This window comes from Branchiostoma belcheri, unplaced genomic scaffold, assembly GCF_001625305.1.
Source record: "Branchiostoma belcheri isolate BF01 breed outbred unplaced genomic scaffold, Haploidv18h27 scaffold157, whole genome shotgun sequence".
NCBI lineage: Eukaryota > Metazoa > Chordata > Leptocardii > Amphioxiformes > Branchiostomatidae > Branchiostoma > Branchiostoma belcheri.
Window position 1 is genome coordinate 1 of NW_017803013.1, and position 20,054 is coordinate 20,054.

A 20,054-nucleotide genomic window follows, 5' to 3' on the forward strand; every position below is an offset into this window, starting at 1 on the left:
GGACAGCAAAAAACCGGGTCAAAAACGGAGCATCGAGCAGCCAACGGGAAATGTGCAGTTCTGCCAATGGATCTTTCCACGACTCTTGCTGAGGGTAATGCAATGTAAGCCCGAATCAAGAGTCGCCACGGCTAGGTTTAAAGTAGAATGATTCATGCCAATAATTTCTAAGGATAAAGATATGTATTTGCTTAAAGCGTATCTGTACAGCTTCAATATCCATGACAGTCAAGGACCTCATAGACAAACAATTTTTCTATATTGGCTTCATTTGTGGTCGGAAGTTATGTAACTGGAACACCAACAACGTCCTTGAACATACATATGTGCAAGAAATCGTATGCTAAAACAACGATATACAAGTGTCATAGCTTTTTGGAAGAGTTAACCTCTAATATACAATGCCCAATATACCTCTAATGACAAAATGTTACGGAGTTATCAGCTGCAAAATTTTCATATCATTGCTTCTGCGACACTAATTTCATACAAATGAGGGAGGGGGGCGTTACCTACCGCTGAGGTTTCTGCCCTGAAGCGCTTAGAATCCGTCACAAAACTGTCACGGTTTTCGCCACTCCTCTTCATGATGTCTTCTGAATCTGTGGATAGTCCTTTTTGCGATGGAATAAAACGGGGACAAATTAGAAGTCTTGATTTCGCACAGTTTCACTTTCAGGTCCCAGTTTCGCACTGGGGGCGGCCATTTGTCGCGCAATGCGTGATGGGACGAGGCCGACGATCACACAAGTATCAAGTTACAACCACCTGTTAAACACTGCTCGTCCATTCTTCATAATACTAACGAGGACAATTGCCTAAGAAAGTTGTAAAAAATATCCCCAAAATGATCTTACACCACTGTAGGCGAACGAACCAGGTACCCACGTCGACGTCGACCTGCAGCCAGCCAGGGCACTCGGTTTTAGGTAACGTTACGTCGCCGTCTGCGTCCAACACCAGGTTTTGCACGTAGACCAACTGATCTATATAGTATGGTTAAATGGCAATAGCCCTGGAATCTAGTCTTGTTAGTGGGATATAGCATGCCCCCAACATTGCCGTTGCGTTATTGTCGTGTCCTGATGGCCGCGCAGCATGATGGAGGCGACTGCCATGGAGACTGGTATGGTTGACAGTGACGGCAAAGGTAGAAGGGGCCGTCCTGCTCTTCAATTAAAAACACCGAGTGGTCGTGGCATGAGAGATGAGTCACTGCGGACATGGAGACGGAGTTGTAACGTCATCTGAATGTGATGGCTGAGCGGCCAGAAAACGGTATATAACGGTAAACGGTACATAAAGTCACTCATAAAGTCATTCACACATAACTAGGCAAAGGGAACAAATACGTCCAAGAATGAAAATGACATAACTTTTAGCCTTGCAACATTGCATGTAATGCCTGTGTAACGCAGGTCAAAGGTATTTCTATTAGTCATTAGCCATAAAAGCAAGCCGGACCTGACCTTGGGCATTAGGGCACTCTCGCCGAGTGATCCCAGGTCCACTTCTCCTTTCACGTGAAATGTTTTATACTCGAGGTTTTTTTTATGTACCAGAAATTCAATGAGAAATTTTAACTAATCTGGAGTAATTATTCTTCTGTATTGTAGTGCTAGCCTCTACCAGGCTTCGGTGGCGTCTGGAAAGAGTAGAAATTGGCCAAATGTTGTAGAGATAGCATGCTAGGGGAGTTGGCCCGTACAGCCACGTGGTACAGCTCGGCCGGGTGCGGCAAACTGTACTCTCCGGTGGACGAACTCCACTGGCATGTTATCTCTCTATTTAGCCTATTTCTTCTCCTTCCAGCAGTCTCCCGAAGCCTGGTAGAGGCTAATGCAGTCCCATCGCGAGGGACTAGCACAGAACAGCGAGTCTATTTCTGTTCCGAAAAATTGAAAACCAAGATGCTAGATTGGTGTGGCCCTTGGCACAGATGCAATACCCGCGCCGGGCGAGGCCTACTGATACACATGTCTGACGTTAAACGTGACCAAGACGTAGACAGTAAAACCCCGAGAATGATCAAACCTAACGTATCTATTTTTGAACACGTGACCCCCAGCCCAGGTCGGACTTTGTCAACACCTGGGGTGATATAGCCCAGTCGTTTCGTAACACTGCCGTGCATGTGGACGGGCGTTCTGATTTGACAAGACTGTCCATCTCTGAGCTCATGTCCTCGGGCGAGACCTTCTCTGCTTTGGATCCATAGAATCCCGGAATGGCAATGGCTTGGTGGAAGACGCTCGTGTTCTGTTTGTTGTGCTGCGCTTTTCCAGGGCAGCCGACGGTGTCTGTGAATGTCAAGGACGGGGTGGAATACTGCTTCATGGAGAACCTGCAAGAGTTTCAGAAAGTTCCTATGAGCTACACGTCCTCCCAGCCTGTCCCGCCCTGGCTCAGCGGTACTCTGGTAGGTACATGAACACAGATCTGACACTCTTTTGCAGTTTATCTTCGTGAACAATTGGCCCACTTTCTTGCTTGACTTGGAATAGAGCCAGTCCGCCCCACTGAGACCCACTGGTAATATGATAAGCATTCTATTAATACAGTCTACCTGTCTAATCTAATAATAGATTTTCTTATATCCATGCACCGTTGTGAGTTCACGGTGGTTAAAAGGGCTTCTTTACCCCAGCCCTCTTCTTTGTGGACAGTCGATGCTTTCACAGGTTAACTTCTAGTCTAAAAATAGATCCTTTGTTTCTAGCGTACGCCCCTGGATTCCTTACTGCGCCAAAAATAGTCTCCAACTTATACTGGCAGTGAAATGTGTTCCCCGACAACTCTTTAACTAAGGGTAGTAAACTCTGTTGTTTTTCACTAGTGAAACTGTCAGTGGTGACACCGGTAAATTCCAGGAACATTAAGACGAATCACTTCACACGGCTTCTTTCAGCCTTGTTTATGAACCACATACATTCCAAGTGCCACGATAAAACCGCAATACCAGAGCTACCAGCGTACGGCAAACAAACAGGACAACGTCCCAAAGTCCGTATTGGGCAAACGGATTGTTGCACGACTTCTTCAGAACCAAAGATTTTACTCAACCCATTTCTGTGAAATGTGGAAACATTTTAAACGCTAGGCACCGCGTAGTAGAAGAGAGTTTTTCTCTTAAAATCACAAAGAACATTGTGCGGTGTTTCTTTAACCTATGTCTAGTCTGTTATTTCAACCGTTTTTACCCCGTACCCCATTTAACAACTTGCATACAGCAAGCACCAAGCGCCATAACTGGGGTCAAGCGGAAAGACGGCTGGCCATCGTCCTGAAGCACGATCTTGCAAACTAACGGGACAGGATAGTTGACGAAGACAACTAAAAGTTGTGAATTTACTGTTTATCTTCAAGAGCATTACATTGAATCAATTCAAGCTGTTTCCAGCCTGTTCTTTCAATCGTTTCTCCAACGTACACAACGTTACATAATTTTTGAAACCTTCACTAAATCATACATACAGAGGACGACAGTCTGGTTCAAAGCCACGCACCCAAATTGCCGTGCTGAGAATAATAGGCAATGCCCTTGACCTCGGCCTTTCCAACGAAGTCATCGTCCTTAAGTCCGTTTATGCAAATACCTGTGTACAAGGTGGGCAGCTTAACGGCAGTAACTGATTTATTATTATGTAAGCTTGCATCAGGAGTCAGCTAACTTCGCGGAAACTGGCGTATGCCACAAATTACGAACCAAGCATTTCCTCTCCAGGGGCTATAATAAAGTGTGGAATTAGTTTCTATGTGTTCATGTGTGCCATTGTACACTGTAAAATCCCACATACAACCTAGCTGCAGTACGAATCAGTTATTGTTGCATTGAAGGTGACAGACGGTCACCGAAACGTCCAGTGTAAAACCTTAATGCTTGCTGAATAATAAATCTTATGATGAACGTTTCTACTCCGTTTCCAGCGTTAAACCCTGTTACTCGCCCCATGGCGATAATTCTTACCATGTTTTCACATAACTGCCGCCCAGCGCTCGTTTGAACCCGACATGTGTTCTCGCGTCACGTGGAACCTTGTAGCCGGTCCCGTTGACCGGTCATCGGCCTTAAGTCCGTTCTGTGCACAAAGATGCCTGCAGATGGGGTGTGCAGCTTTAACGTCGGCTTTTCTCGGGTCAACCAAGATTAGGGTAAACTTAAATGATAGTCACCTAATTTATCGGAAACTGGGCAATTGCAAATTAAAAAATGTTTAAAAAATGTTTATTAAGTGAACGCGTTTCTGAGTAACAACAAGCGATTTCTGCCAAGTGTAGAAATACTTCCAAAACGTCACAAGAGGATGGAAAATGTGAAGACTGAAACATATCAAACCCGGTTCACCACGCCTAGTGCTGGCCCCAGGCCACGCGCCAAAATAACTACCTGACCTGGTGGTAAAACCGGGGTCATTGACCTTTGAGTTTTAAGAGTAAAAGTCAGTGCGGATCAAACAATGGTGGCACTGGTCAAAAATCAACATGGCTCACATTTTACACAGTTACAGTCCTTGACCTATAGCCACAACCTCTCAAAATACATGTGGCTCACTTTCTGCTCAACACCGATTGTAGCCATGGTAACGGGCCAAACAAATTTTAGGGCCATTTTCCGGAAACATGAGAATCAACATAGTTTATTTTACATACAAACGCCTGAATATCAAGTAGAGTTGACCCTTATTTCGTTGCTGTGTACTTGCGCCCTATAAAGGTACTATTTTCTCGGCGTGCGACATTCCGACCCGTGACCCATGTTGAACGTCGTAAATTAGCGTTATCCCCAAAACAAATGCCAGTCGTACCAAGAAGTCCTGCACGGGAGGCTATAAATAAATAGGTTAAATGTGAGGTATCAATGTCCCTGGGAACCGTGTCAACGTGCTAAAGTCCCTTCATAGTCCCTGTAGTTACGCCCAGTATCCGCTTGGGTATCCTGCATATAGGAAAAGGGCACAGGATTATTACACCGGGAGGAACAACTACGGAGACCCCGTACCCCCGTGTCATATCTAGAGCATTTTTTTGGATTGTCTCATTGGTTATGGAGATCTAGAAGCGAAACGAAGTGTTTAACAAATGCATTCTGCATTACCTTCATATCAAACTCCACGCCTATCAGTAGTCACTAGCTGCCATTATGATGATGATGATGAGTGATGATGACTGGTTTATTTCACATAAAACATGCACAGATTAAAAAGTCAATGGCAGCCTAAATGGCTGAATTGTCGGCCTCTTACAATTTAAAATCTTGAAGAAACATGTGCCATAAATTCAGACTTACACTACGCAGACGATATGCAATATCGATGGTACAATAAAACTGTTCGCCGGCCCTTAATAACATCGATCCGGTATATTACAAATTAAACTCCGAAAAATTACATATCGTTCAACAGCTTGGTCATATAGTAGATCGAGCTCTTTGTAAATCGAACAGTTCTGGGTCTGAGAGTCTGTAGCTGTTTGCTGGACCTGGTCGTCCTGCCGGATACGGCCTCATGGCATGGTGGCAACCAATTATTGTATTATTCTATGAAGACCAAAACCAAGCTTAATATCAGCTGGTAGGAAATGAAGAAATACTCCACAAATCCCCCTGACCCAGTCGCCGTGTGTTCCAGGTGAGGAACGCGCCTTCCCAGTTCACCGTGGGCGGCCGGAGCGTCAGCAATTACTTCGACGGCTTCGCCAAACTCCACAGCCTCGACATCGACCAGCACTCCGTCAACTTTTCCGCCAGTTTCCTCAAAACAGGCGTCTACAGCAGGTAAGGTGTCTGGTGTTTCACATGACGTTTCAAACTTTCCCATGTGTAGTTCCCGAGTTATAGATGATACTTTTTAATTAGAAAATCACGGTTCTATGCATAACCACTACTAAGGAGGTTTTAATCTGGTTGACCCTGTTTCCGTATGGATATATATAATGTGATTAATCCTGGAAGTTGCCAGGTAAATTTCACTTGCCAACAGAAGCTCTGATTCTTCAAGGTTGAACCAACAAGCATGGCGACTGTGTGGTCCGGTGCAAAGACTCCAGCAGGTTACTCGGAAAGTTTTCTTAACCCTTCCCCCTCTCTTCCAGGTCAATCGAAGCCAATGACATCCACCCTGCGCCTACGTTCATGGGAGTAGACCCACCGTTCAGCCTCCTGGAGCGGTTCCGAGCACTGTCGAACCCGGGAGACAACACCATCGTCAACGTCTGGAATTTCGGAGGTGATTTCGCCGCCCTCACAGATGCATGGATTTTTACTCAGTTTAATCTAGACACATTGGGCACGATCGGTGTCTCGGTACCCGACCCCACACTCGGAAACGGAGGATGCCAGACCAGAGATATTTACATGTCCTGCGCGCATCCCGTGGTAGAACCAGGGACGGGACACGCCATCAATTTTGTAGGGAAGCTCTCATTTTTCCCCGGACAGCGCGACACTGTAAGCGTCATCAGAATAAAAGACTTGCACACGTTCGAGATACTGGCTAGCTTGGATGTCGACAAAATGTGGTACATGCACAGTTTTGGTCTGACGGAAAACTTCGCAATCTTCTTCGCGCAGCCTTTCTACTACGATTATTTCCGATTTCTCACCACAGTTGAGCTGCGACACTCTCTGTATTATGTCCCAGACGACGGCATGAAGATATACGTCGTCAACCTCAAAACGGGTAACGTCACTACGCTGCACACAGACGCCTCGCTCTACACGCACCACGTCAACGCGTACGAGACAGGCGACGGGCGCATCGTCACCGACATCGTCATGCTTTCAAATAGCAAAGCTTTCACGGAAGGTTTGGCTCGGTCTAGATTGACCAACATTACCTCCATCAGGGAGATTCAGTCACCAACAAGGATCTGTCGCTACATCCTCGACTTGAAGACGGGAAACGTGGAAGCCACACCTTTCGTGTCCCAAATTCCTACTGAAGACTTTCTGAACACGTTGGATCTCCCTGTCATCAACGAGAAGTACCGTACAAGGCAGTACTGCTACGTGTACGGCAGCGTCACGAGTTTCCACAGCAACAACCCGGTCCAGGGTGCTGTCCCCTTGGTCAAGAAAAACGTCTGTCTCCCACATAACGACACCCTCTGGAGCCGCCCCAACCACTACGCCAGCGAGCCGAGCTTCGTTCCCGACCCGTGCGGCACGGAGGAGGACGACGGCGTCATTCTGTCCTCCGTGCTGGACGGAGACAGAGGCCTGAACTACCTGCTGATTCTCGACGCGCGAACCATGGAGGTGATGAACACGGCCTACATGCCCACCTGGATCCCGTACAACTTTCACGGACAGTTCTTCCCCAGATCCTTCCCTGCTCCTCCGGGCACATCTCCCCACTACGAGCTGTGAGTGAGATGTCTGCAAACAAACTGATCAAATAGCACATTTAACGTTAATAGCTGTTATATTTCAAAACGACGTGCGGCGGAGATTGAAATATGCAACTTTTCAAAACCAACTGTTGTTGTTCAACGAATGTTCCAAAATAGCTAAAGATCACATCGCTTTTCCTCATAGTAAATGTGTGAAATGTGGCCGCAGAATTTCGGGGTGGGGTGTATTTTCCAGTCTTCACAATTGCAATGGTCCGTCACTGTATGAAACATGACAATTATCTAATGCGAGGAACACAGACCGGGAAGGACAACCGTGTCATGTTAATTTGTCGCCAGTTTTGTACATATTCTACAGACGTTATGCATTTTTCCCCATCAAATTCACTACGCATTTAAAAAATTGTTTCCTTCATAACATTTAAAAATCCTTTGTATTTTTGTCTGCTCATTCATAATCAGAATCTTGAAACCGTTAGCATTACTTCCTATTATCATTAGACCTAATTTATTAAAACATATTTTTATTTATCATTACCTTGTGCTAGTATTATCGCTAATTTATGAAAACGTATCACTTGTTAACCATTATTTTATGTTAACTTTAGGCTTATTAAAACATTTTTTGCATAGGGTACTTCCATTTTGGAGTATAAATGTGAAAATATAATAATATCGTATGATACTATGATTATAAACATTGTCATTGTTTTTCAAATGAAACCATTAACAATGGTGAACCAGGAACAATGTATTTAAGAGTGTTATTCCATAGTCATTTTCTATCTAATAATGTAACATAAAAATGACACCAACAAATGTGTTGTAGAGCTGTTGTGTGTGTTTTAATTTTTCTTCCATAGATGAATGAACAGAAAATGGAAACCAGTGACTTCTGCAAGCTTGATTTGAACCCGCTGGAATATATGACTAAACCTCACTGAAATGAGATGAATCCAAGTTGCTTCCAATGTGTACTTTGCATCTATCTGTGGTTAAAGCTCAAGTAAAAAAAAAACCTTTGAGGCCTGTATGTTGATACTAGCGGTGCTAATTCCATGTTTAGACATGTTTGCACTTGAGTCATGGTATTTTCCACTTGAAAAATTCATCCACAGCATGGCAATGTGATAGCATTCCTACAACCAATGACATGCTAACACTACTAGTTGATCACTTTTAGAATGGCAGATATTTTGTATTTATGATTTTTGTGACACCATTCCAAATATGATCAACTTTTCAAAGATTCAAAGAAGTCATTGTTTCTAGGAAACAGCCTGACCAACTTCAATGGAACTGCCATGAGCGGACGAAATTGTGGAAACTTAAATGCCTCAGCTTCACCCAGTCTATGCATGGGAGAGCTACAAAAGCTTTTTGAAAGTCAGCGTTGTCACTGTAACCTTACACAGTCCTTACCCAAGTAATCTATCATTTGGGAGACTAGTATACCAGCCAGGGTGTGAAGCAAAAATACAAAATCGTAATGGTGAAACTTCTGTCTTCATCTTGTAGCTAGTGTATAAGATGTATATCTCCGCTCTGCGCGATGTCCCTGTATGTAGGGAATTTGCAGAGTAGTAGCTAGCTTCTGTGACAGGATTGGGGCTAAGGTCAACAAGGTTCAGAAACACTGCTACATGTAGTAGCTTCCATTTTTCTGCAGAATTGTAAAGGAACTGGTTCAAGAGTAGTTTCCAAGTATATACATGAACATTATGCCAAAATGTGAATGAAGCTGTAAGAAACAAAAATGCTTTCACAACTAATGCAAATGCAAGGGCACATAGACATTATCTTACAATGTAGTAAATGTACTCTCCTAAGCTATCATGACAATCCATAGTGATGCTCCTTTAACACTGACTGGTGTAGCAAACATAAAGCATTATCATCCCCGAGGGCACCCAACAGTAGGTGATTTAACAAATTAGCAACAGCAGTACACATGCAATGTGACAGGGGTCCTCATATCCATCACTAACTAATACTTGCACAGGAAAAACGAAGACGCAACATAATAGGGGCATGCATGTGTGGAATTTTGAAGTGACTATGTTCAACACCATAACAGATAAAAGGAGAAAACATTACATCTTTAAATGCTGAAAAATATTTTTCATGTTGTGTTCCCATTACTAGCAAATCTTACAATGAATATGCTAAGGATAATGTTACAGGTACAAACTTGCTTCTTTTTACAATGACCAAGTCAATGCTGTACAGGAACAATTTCTCAACATCATGCAGGATCCCTCCCATTCAAACATGCACAGACCCCATATAAAAACCATTGGGAGCTCACATAAAACATACAAAGTCCATATAAAAATCTACAAAAATATGTAGATGAAAATATGTTTATGAAAATCAGGCACCAAGAATATCATAGTTATTGCTGTAAACTTGTATCATACAGAGTTTGTCATAACAAGTATAAGTCAACAAATATCAAGTAGTATATAATAATTTTGCTTTCATCAGAGGTCAATCAGTTATCTATCCTGTCCTGTAACATCACAAAATGCCACAAAGTACAAAGCCCCTGAAATAGCACCAATTGTGAGGAAGTGAACACTGAACAGCAAAAAAGCATACTTTGGATCTAAAACATCAATGTAAAGTGTGCATGTTTTTATTGCTACCGAGGTGCAGTGAAGACTAAAACTGTTTTTTCCTTGCCAGCAAGGTTTTACACCAGACGTGGACATCAGTACACCAGGTAATACCAACCAGCAGCAGAATTCTAAACTAGAGATTAAAACATACATACTTTATAGAATTTGTTTCTTGTTACATCACAGCACTATATGTGTGCAACTACCACTGTGTCTGAAACCACAATTGTTGCACCATCTGAGTACATGTATTACCTGCTGACACACTGGTTAGATTACCCGACCCTCTCTGAGAATCAAACCGTATGTTACATGGCTCTCTGCAACGAACTGGAGAATGTTGCTGCATCATCATACACAAAACTCACTAACATCATACTAATGGATGCTCCATACTAGTGGATGCTCCACCAAAATATGAAGAATATGTTGGTGTCCAACTTTGTGAAGTTCACTGCAACATGCTCAAAACTTCGTGCAAGATCCCTGCATCAGTCTGTCAGCTCTTGCTGAACATAGCAATCAGTCAGTGTCTGTAATGACTTTGTTATGGCACTGGGGTTTATCAACTTAAAAGGCGTCAGGCTGGAACATGCTGATGACATGTTTAACCCATCCGTTCATCTCGACCAGTCCGAATGCCTTTTCTGTGATAGGTGCAGGGTCTGCAGGTGCAGAAGCAGCCTGCGGCTGATCTGTAGGTGCAACACTCTGCAGATATTGCTTTGTCCTCTCCTTTATAGAATTTGTGGATACTGCATCTGTGTTGAGTGATGAGGAAGAGAGAGATCGCCACAGTGGCTGTCTGGACTCATATGACCTCCGTCTTCCTGGGTCTTTTTTGCTCTCGCTTGGGGAGCTGATGACTTTTTCTTTCCCATCCTTATCCTTCTCAATGATGACGACAGTGCGAGGTTCAGCTGAAAGGCCGTACTTCTCCAGTTTTCCCTGCAAGGCTTGAGTGATGTCCTCAGAGTATGATATTTTTCGTGTCCGGCTGGATGTCAGGATGGGAGAACTGGTCACCGAGTTTGGTGCAGAGCGGGATATATCTAGCCCAGCTATCGACATTTTGTTTCCCTGGCGCAGGCTTCTCCTTTCAATGAAACTCAGTGGTCTCTTACTTAACCTGACCACAGCTTCTGACGTAGACGACCTTTCCTCTCGGGTACTTGTGCTTCTCCTTGGTCTCCTGTGGGTTGTTTCAGCCTTTTTTGGGGTAGTCTTATGGTTTATTACAATTGTAGGAATATCTTTATTATTGTTGTTCATGAAGAGAGAGTTCCGATGCTCCCCAGGAGCTTCTGGCTTACTCTCCTCAGAGTTTTCACCTTCCTCAGTCTTGCTGCTGTTTTCTGTGGTTTGGGCAGTAGTTTTCACCTCAGGCTGATCTTCTGTGATTTTCAGGATGGTTTCTGTTGGCTCACTTGTGGATGACGTAGCACTGCGTACAGGATCCCCCACAGACAGCTCGCTCAGCGGGCGACTGCTGGCCGGGGAGGTGAAGGCAGAGGACAGCAGGCTGTCACAGGAGTTCAGACTGGCTGAGGAGAACCTGTTCAAGCCTGACAAGTAGGAAATATCCCCATCTGACTGAGTAACACTCCTGCTTCTCTTCAAGACCTTTGATGGGTCTGAATGTTGTGCGATGCGGGCTCCAACAGCAGCGGACCCAACGAAGGAGTGACTCCTGACCTTCCCGACAGCAGGGCGCAGAGCGTCACCCTCGGAATAGTTGCGTTTCTTCAATAAAGTCTGGGCTGCTGCTGCCCGTTTCTTTACCCTCATGCTGTACTCTCGGGCCAGTCGATACACACGGTTTTTCCCGTGTTTGCCTGCCATGCCACTTCCAGGATGCTCCTCAATTACGTCTTCTTGAAGAAAGACAGAGCTTGAAGAGGCTCTTCTTGCAGAGCCAAAGGAGCCAATAGAACTTGAAGAGTCGCTTCTTTCCCTCGCCCTTGCTAGAGGTGACCGACGGACAAAGTTGTGTAGGGCAGATCTGATGCCCCTTGCTGCCGGGCTCACATTGCTCTCTGTCTTGGCTAGCTTTGGTGGTGCTTCTATTATTTTCACAGGGGTAGCTGGCTTGGATGCTTTGCAGTCATCTATACTCTTATCTATGTAGGCTTCGAGGTCACTCCATATGTCCTCTGTATCAACAGCCTCTGACGACAAGCGCTCTTGGTCCTGTTCCAGATCTGACAGTTTCCTCTCCACTTCTGCAGACATAGAGTCTATTGATGGGCTGCGTTGCGGAGATGCTGCAAAGTTTCCTGAGATATTGCACAGGCTGACAGATTTGCTGGGACTGGAGGGCTGGCTGCTGCTGCTGCTACTCGCACTGCTGTGGAGCATCTCAAATGCCTCTTCCAGGCTATACTTCCGGTTGGGCTTAGCCGGAAAATTCAGCATTCCGTTGGAATTTGGTCTTTGGAATTGATGGAAGAGTGTAAGATTTGAAGGACGTGGCTGCGTGTTCAGGTTCTGCACACTACTGAACATGCCTGGTCTACGAACCCAGATATCCAAGGACTCGTCATCTTTGTCATTAAACTTGGGCCGTACCATGTCAGGACGATAGGAAGGGGAGATGTGGTCATAGTCGCCCTCCTCATCTGAATCTGTTTGAAGAGCATCTTCTCCACTGGCTTCATCTCCTCTCTCTAACTCAGCAACACTCTTCTTAGTCCTTGCAACATTACTGTCTACACCACTTGGCTTGTTTTTCTGGACTGCAACCGGGCTACCTGACAGAACACCATTTTGCTTTTTGCTTATTGTCTCTTCTGTAATTGCTTCGTGCCCGTTACACACAGTACTGTTTTCTTCATTATGTGTCTGTTCTGACGAGTCCACGTTGTTACTTGCACCAGAGGACCTATCTGTGACCACCTCAGGTACCTGCACTTCCACACCGTTACTATTGCTACTGTCCTCTTCACACTCGATCCTCAGGTCCGTTTCTCTCCCAGCCTTGACCAACACGTCCAGGAATGCCTCCACGTCCTCCTTGGTGCCGTCCAGCACGAGACTGTCCACACTGCGACTGCGCCGATGGGCCATGATGGGGGAAGGGGTCTGTCCAGCCCGCTTCCTGCTGCTGCGTCTCCTCACAACCACAGGTCCCTCATCCTGTACACAACAAACGGGAGTCAAATTCTTCACTGTACACTACTGTGAAGGGATAGCACAGCACTATGACTGTATATGACATTGTCAAGTATTTTCTAGGTAGGGTCTCCTGCTCTGTAGAAGGCTTTGTGACACTACACTGAGCTATCACAAGTTAGCCCATCTGTAAGGAATATAATCTGTGGCATACAAAACAAGAACAGTGATCAAAGACTACTTACGGTTTCTTGGATGGTGGGTGGCTGTTCTCCATCAGAGAAAGTCTGGAGAGGAAGCAGCTTCTGATCTGTGGCCTTACGAGGTGTCAGCTCACTCTCACTCTGGGTCCCCTCAGCACTGGAATCTGCACCTCGCATGGACTTGTCTCTCTTCTGAAGGAAAAGATGAAAGTTTGTCACTTTTTAAATAAACCAGAGGATAAAAAATAACTTGATTTTGTTCAGAAAAATTCTTTAAACCTAAATGTTCTTTGGGAAAATGATAAGATATGAGATGCATTTGTGCCTATTGTAGAAGGAAAGATGAAAATAATTTTGATGTCAAGTTACAAAAACAGAACGGAATGGGAAACCTAGGAGGTGAATAATAAAAAACTTGATATTTTATATACATCAAGACTCACCAAATAATACGTCTGTGGATACTTCAATGAGTGCAATAGAAAATACAAAAAAAATGGAACGTGGTATTCAATGGTGAAGTGCGTCATTCATTACAAAACAAAATAAAACCTGGAAATAGTTTCTGGTGATTAGATGTTTAGTGACATGAAGTTATGAAATGTTACTGAAAACCTGGCAGTGTTACTTACAAATCTAGGGCTTGTGAGATCAGGCTGGGGAGAAAAGAAATCAAACATGACATTAGTGTGGGTTGGACTGACATGCACTGGAGACCTACACATGCATCTAAGGTCACATCACTTCAATTACATGGAGATTTTCAGGTCAGATTTTCCTCAGATAAGAGGGTCCAGTAGGTGAATAACGTTTGTCGAACAGTATACACTGTAAGACAATTTGAAAAGTTTTAATCAAATAAAAACTTATGACATCAAAAGGACGTGACAAAGTGTAAATATGTCTCCTCGTACATACAATCATTCGAAAGTCAATCTGAATTCTTTTGCAAGAGTAACTAAACTGTTTTATGTGAATGACAACCCGTATTATATAATCCAACACATGACTCAATCTAGGACATGCTTTACAGTTGAGAGCAAACATGTCTCTGTCATACTCTGTAAGTATTTTCAACCACTACAGTACAACATGCTCAATATTAGTTTCCACATTGTTCATACTTATATGGAAAGACTGTCAGTATTGATGCTAGTTTGATACACTTTCTTCAGTTTTTACTCTATTGTAAAGAGACAAATGCTGGGATAAACTCTACAACTCTCACCTTTTTCATGCCTGCTCAGCATACCGATGCAACAAAGGAAGCAAAAAACAAAACAAAAGAAACACTATGAGCTTTATGGCAATAGCACCAACAGCAATCAACACAAGATGCACGACAGCAATAACAGCAAAACAGATTTGCCACCAAAAAGGCACTGAACTGGACAAGACAAATCCACTGCACACAAAACAATACAGTCAACAGTTTACAAGTACTAATGGTTTGTGATTTAATGCCATGAAACAATTATGAGCAATGGCATATTTTAAGTATCAAATTGCTTTTGCAAGCAATTCATGGCTTCATGACAAATAACACAATTCCCATGTCAGCAAATATATACAAATGGCATGGCAACATACTAAAACACCACAACCTTCACCCCAAATATGTTTGCATCACACATCAGTAGAAAACTCACCTAACAGGAAGTTCCCTACAGTTCAAGAGAGGCATGCAAGAGAACATGCAACATCATTAGGAACATGGCACATGCAGGACGGACATGTTGGGACAGACCAGGATCAAGGAGGTGTGTGGGAAAAAGTTGCTGCCTATTATTCAGGTAGATACAGGTATATACAATCCTGTGGTTACAGACACAAACTTAATGGAATGAAAGATTTTGGACTATCCTGTTAAAAATTTAAAACTTTTCTATCATCAGACAAAGTCCTCTTGCAGTCCAATACTTTTCAGGTAAGATATTTGTGCAGATTACATTTCTATATTCATGTGGAGACAAAATTCATCTTTTTGAGTTGTCCTATTGGTGCATATTTTTCTGCACACACAGACTCCTCCAACAATTCTCCGTGGTCTTTCCCTGAACAAGGAACAATATACAGACTGAACAAGGCAATGTACAGAACAGACAGCAATGGAATGGCATAAAAATGTATGGACAAGCCAGTTAGAACAGAAATCACACAATGAATACCACAAGAATCACAGAATGTTTGCATCAGATTAGGAGCACACACAGCCCTTCCAGTCAGTAGTTACATGACAGACTAGAGCTCTTTGGAAGTCACTGAAAATCCAGCCAAAACCACCTGTTTCCTGCCTGGGTATCTTTCATGGGGACGGTTAGGAACAGCAAAAGCTTTTACAAAGTTAATGACACACTGACTTGGCTGTTGACACAAATAAGTTGAAGAAACCTGTACCTTTGAGCTGAATTCCTCTTTGAAGCTTTGCCATTGGAGTCAAGACTGTATCTGTAGAAATAAAGACATGACAATCTATTTAGCAATCTCAGAGAACACCAACGAGTTGATTTGAGGACATTGTTAAAAATGTGGAAACACTACAATTTTACATTAATGCCAAGGATCTTATGAAGATGTGAAAACCAACCTGTCTTTGCCCGTGTAAGCCTCCTGGAGTCAGCCCTGCCCACCCGATGTCTCATGTTTCCCATTCCTTCATCCCTCCTCCTCTCTTCTTCTTCCTCATGCTGTTTGTTAGAATCTCGTCTCTCTGTTCTTCCCTTCTCCCCTCGCTCCTCGTGTGCAGGATGATCTGTGAAGGAACCACAAACCTTCATCTTAAAGAAAGGTATGAGCTCATTAAAGAACCACAAACTTTCATCAAGTTAAACTAAAAGATTTTAACTCCCAAGGAACCTCTCAACTTTAAACAAGTCAGTTTTAGCAACTGTATCACTGATCTACCCGCATTGCAAGGCTCCAGTCAAAGTTCTTCCTCCCAGTGTAGAATCCTGCAAAATGTACATGTTCTCATCCACGGTAAAATGTTCCTGAAGTTACACATGGCTACAACTTAACAGATACTTACATGGACGTTCATTCCCCAATTCCATAATGGCTTTCCTTGCCTAAGAGAGAGTAAGAGACATTGTACTAGTCAGCATTTTTATAATCAAAACATAGCATGAAGTATAGATGTCACTGAAAAATGGAATTCACATGCTACTACCTAGCTGTGTCTTAAGGGAGGACTGGCTAACTTACACTGGTTGGAATGACAGCATTCAGGTTTTCTAGGATTAGGGTCTTCAACTGTTTGGTCCATAGTCTTTTCTGTTCCAGGGTCTTGGCCTACAAGAAACGGGAAAAGAACAAGGTTATCTAAGCAAAAATACAATAATGACATTGACACAAGTAATAATGGGTATGTTTCTCATTAGTTTTATTGCTGACCATGCATCTCTTTGTGCTGTTTTGCCAGCACATACTGGTACAAATTGGTGCAAATAGAGTAAATGTATACTCATTATTATTTAAGCTGCAATTTTTAAAATGATCAACAGGAGGCACTGTACTTCATTGTTTCCAGCTTGCAAGAATGTCAAAATTCCTAAATCTGAACCTGAACAAAGAGATTTTCAAACCTGGTACAAATTGGTGCAAATAGAGTAAATGCATACTCATTATTATTTAAGCTGCAGTTTTTAAAATGATCAACAGGAGGCACTGTACTTCATTGTTTCCAGCTTGCAAGAATGTCAAAATTCCTAAATCTGAACCTGAACAAAGAGATTTTCAAACCTTTTACAGCTTTCTTTCCAAAACTGTTAAGACCTGTTTTGAGTGGTACTGACCTGAAATGTGTACTGCACCTTTGGGTTGTCAAACGGTATGACATGGAAACTGTTGGGCTGGTTAGAGATGCTCTCTACTATCATCAGGTTGGAACACTGGAATCAAACAAACACAATGGATTTGAATGGATTTCAATATGGTATGCATTCTCAAAAGGTATTCATGACATGGGTTTATAGGAAATTTTCAACACCCATCTGATGTTCCTTACCAGGATATGAGTCTTGCACTGCAGACCGCTGGGTAACTTCTTGGTAACTAGTAGCATCTTCTCAAACAGGTACAGATGACGCTCATTCCGGGCCCGAGACATACGAAAAGATCCCTGGAAGTGCAAGAAGAAAGTTGGGAATTCAAGTTCTTCCCTATTCAAAAACTGTGTGAGAACTGTTGGGTAAAAATTATGCTTCGATATGCATGTACATGTTGTTGGCATGTTATTGAAAACTAGCATCCCTGATCTAACTTCCTAATCTAAACATCCCTTGTTCTGCTCTCAAAAGGACCTTCATCCGTGATTTAATGACTGGATACACACTCCAAAATCAAAGTTTGCCTTTCGACCGTACTTCCTTTGATTAAGCCCATGATGTTGGATACTTTGAAAGTTAACATGCCGGAAGTTAGGACAAGGAAATTAAGGCACTGATTTAATTTGCATTTCAAGTGGGATTACATGTACAGTCTGTAATTCAAGTCATGTAGTATGATGTCATCACAGCATAACTATGGCAATAATTTTTTGCATAGTATGAAACTGGTATAACTCTTGGGAAAATGGATCACTCTATTTCACACCAATTTCTCTTGTCTTCCAAAGGACAAAGCTGGATCACCAACCCAGAACAGGTGTGTCCAATTTGAGTCCACCCATGGTTAAATCAACATGACATCATGCTAATCAACGTACAAGCTGCAGGGACAAGGACAAGCCATAGCCCACTGGAACTCATTAACCCACAGCAAGCCCATTTGCCTCACCTGTGGACAATTGTCACCTCATTACACAGTGGATTTGCTTCACCTTTGATCTATTGGTAACTTTCATCAGTGATGACGTTCATGTCACCACTCACAAATAATTACTTTGTACTTTGAATTAAGTTTGATGACGACGCTACAGGAAAAGGTGTCATCTTGACGCAATGCCCCTCTTTAGGACTTTTGTCAACCACAGTCTAGATTTTATGTTCATATCCTTGATTCATACTAGCAGTATAACGCCTTGTCTGATGTCACATGAGAGCCTTTTCAAACGATTTTGGGCTGTCCCAATATTGTCATTCATGAAATCGAGTTTGTGTGTGGTCTAATGTCTAACTAGGAGAGGTCATTTTGTGATATATCTTACAGACTCCACAGGAGAAGACATGAGGGATCATTCTTACCTCCAGAAGTAGCTCCCCATATGTTGTCAGGTCGTGACCCTGAAATCAAACAAATTGCAAGAAGGTCAGACGGTTGGCCTCCCCCCAAGGTCATGGCACTTGACATAGATCAGACCTAAGGGAAAACATGTCACCCACACGGTACAAACAACTGGACATAACAGTCACCAGCTTCTTTCTTCTCATTTACATTGCATAGCATAGAAGTTTAGCATAGAAAAACAGTGTAACAACATCAGTTATCAGAACAAAATGGTTATATCCTCAAATGCTCATCGTGATGTTTTGCTTTTGTATAACTTTCCTATTAATATGGATGAGAATCTTTTTTTAAAGCTCAATATGATTTTCTCTTGACACATTTTTCCTTGGAGCCATTGCTCTTGAAGCTGTCCAAACACATCCATTTGAACTGGCAAACCTAAACATCCAACTTCCGACAGAACGGGACACACAGACGAGTATTCAGTGGTTTTAGAAAGGAGGTCTAAGACTTTGGTCCTGGCATGTGTGCACACACAGCAGTGAGAGGCTTACTGGTCTCACCTAAAACTCTTAGGTCCAACCTTTAGATAGAGAATGTCTTTGTTTTCCTGTAATCTTCCTTTAAACATCTCTGTGGTACATAGTCTCCTGGGCAGGATCAAACTTAGGACTGGTCTACCTTAAAAGTTAGAGGGTTTCAGGGGAAACCTTTAACCGTTGACAGGTTATGGATAAAGACCAAATTCAATATGTGTGCAAGGGAAATCACAGTTGGGGGGGGGGCAATAAAACTTATTGCTAATTGCCTCAGAAAACCACACTTGCAGGGAGTTTAGCTCGCCACCGACGGGATCTGCGGACACTGAAACAGGGAGGAGCATTCCTTTTCGTCGGTGGCGAGCTTAACTCCTATGGCTAATGGATACTGTCTTTTGCCACCGATAGGGATCTGCTTGGAGATTATTGCAGGGGACCAGTGATGAGGTAGTGTCATTCTTATCCTTCTAAATCCAGACAGTAGACATGTGGTGTTAGGTTACTACATTGCTTTTTAGATTCTTGGGGCATCCTGCAAAAGCATTAAATATTTTTAATCTTACTTCTTATTTGTGATCAAATGGTCAAAACCTTATTTTCTCTTCCCTGCAGAAACTTCCACTAGTCAGTATAGCTTTCATACAAATCTTGTATGAATGGTTGTACTGCCTGGTTTAAGATGTGCTGCACCAATATTACAGTAGTGGATGTCTGCCTGCACAGGCCCATGGACTACAGAATCTTACAAAGCAAAGACGTCTTTGTTTTCTATGACTGACAGCTACCAGAGCCCCTGATCCTGCACTGATGATGTCATTACAGGAAGACAAACATGTTGTCTGGGGAGACAGGACTGCAGGCAGGTGTGCAGGGCTGCTGAGAGAAGGCTGCACACACTGGTCTATTGTTCACAACCAGGAGGTTACATGTTCCATTTTCATGCCATTACTGTGGTGTTGTACCTAACAAAATTCAATGCTGCTTCTTTCCAAACATCAATATTTACTTGCCTTGAGTTTTTAACATATGGTTTTGTTGGTAACCAACTGAACTTTACTGATGGC

At 43.0% G+C, this 20,054-nt stretch overlaps 2 protein-coding genes across 7 annotated transcripts in view; one reads left to right on the forward strand and one right to left on the reverse strand.

Annotated features, from left to right (window-relative positions):
- The first annotated feature begins 2,140 nt into the window (after positions 1-2,140).
- LOC109465708 (beta,beta-carotene 15,15'-dioxygenase-like) lies at positions 2,141-7,705 on the forward strand. Its single transcript, XM_019763087.1, has 3 exons — positions 2,141-2,419; positions 5,628-5,773; positions 6,091-7,705. Exons 1-3 carry the CDS (start codon positions 2,228-2,230, stop codon positions 7,364-7,366), a joined length of 1,614 nt encoding a protein of 537 aa, XP_019618646.1. The 5' UTR covers positions 2,141-2,227; the 3' UTR covers positions 7,367-7,705.
- A 1,239-nt stretch (positions 7,706-8,944) lies between these two features.
- LOC109465754 (pleckstrin homology domain-containing family G member 1-like) overlaps positions 8,945-20,054 on the reverse strand; it is a 43,331-nt gene continuing 32,221 nt past the window's right edge. For 5 of the 6 annotated variants that reach the window (XM_019763182.1, XM_019763180.1, XM_019763179.1 and 2 more), the window contains exons 10-21: positions 18,469-18,507; positions 17,292-17,405; positions 17,080-17,175; positions 16,490-16,576; positions 16,314-16,353; positions 15,873-16,037; positions 15,683-15,733; positions 14,935-14,949; positions 14,514-14,524; positions 13,918-13,941; positions 13,328-13,477; positions 8,945-13,106 (exon numbers count right to left, since the gene is read on the reverse strand). In XM_019763182.1, the coding sequence (XP_019618741.1) occupies positions 10,542-13,106; positions 13,328-13,477; positions 13,918-13,941; positions 14,514-14,524; positions 14,935-14,949; positions 15,683-15,733; positions 15,873-16,037; positions 16,314-16,353; positions 16,490-16,576; positions 17,080-17,175; positions 17,292-17,405; positions 18,469-18,507 (3,357 nt within the window). In that variant the 3' untranslated portion in view covers positions 8,945-10,541. The remainder of the gene's footprint in view (positions 13,107-13,327; positions 13,478-13,917; positions 13,942-14,513; positions 14,525-14,934; positions 14,950-15,682; positions 15,734-15,872; positions 16,038-16,313; positions 16,354-16,489; positions 16,577-17,079; positions 17,176-17,291; positions 17,406-18,468; positions 18,508-20,054) is intronic. The other variant, XM_019763178.1, reaches the window with a different exon arrangement.

Excerpts from the sequence above, each read along its gene's own strand:
- LOC109465708 (XM_019763087.1), top strand. The coding sequence starts at position 2,228 with ATGGCAATGGCTTGGTGGAAGACGCTCGTGTTCTGTTTGTTGTGCTGC. Across the intron at positions 2,420-5,627 it reads CCTGGCTCAGCGGTACTCTG|GTGAGGAACGCGCCTTCCCA; the intron begins GTAGGTACATGA and ends CGTGTGTTCCAG. Across the intron at positions 5,774-6,090 it reads AAAACAGGCGTCTACAGCAG|GTCAATCGAAGCCAATGACA; the intron begins GTAAGGTGTCTG and ends CCTCTCTTCCAG.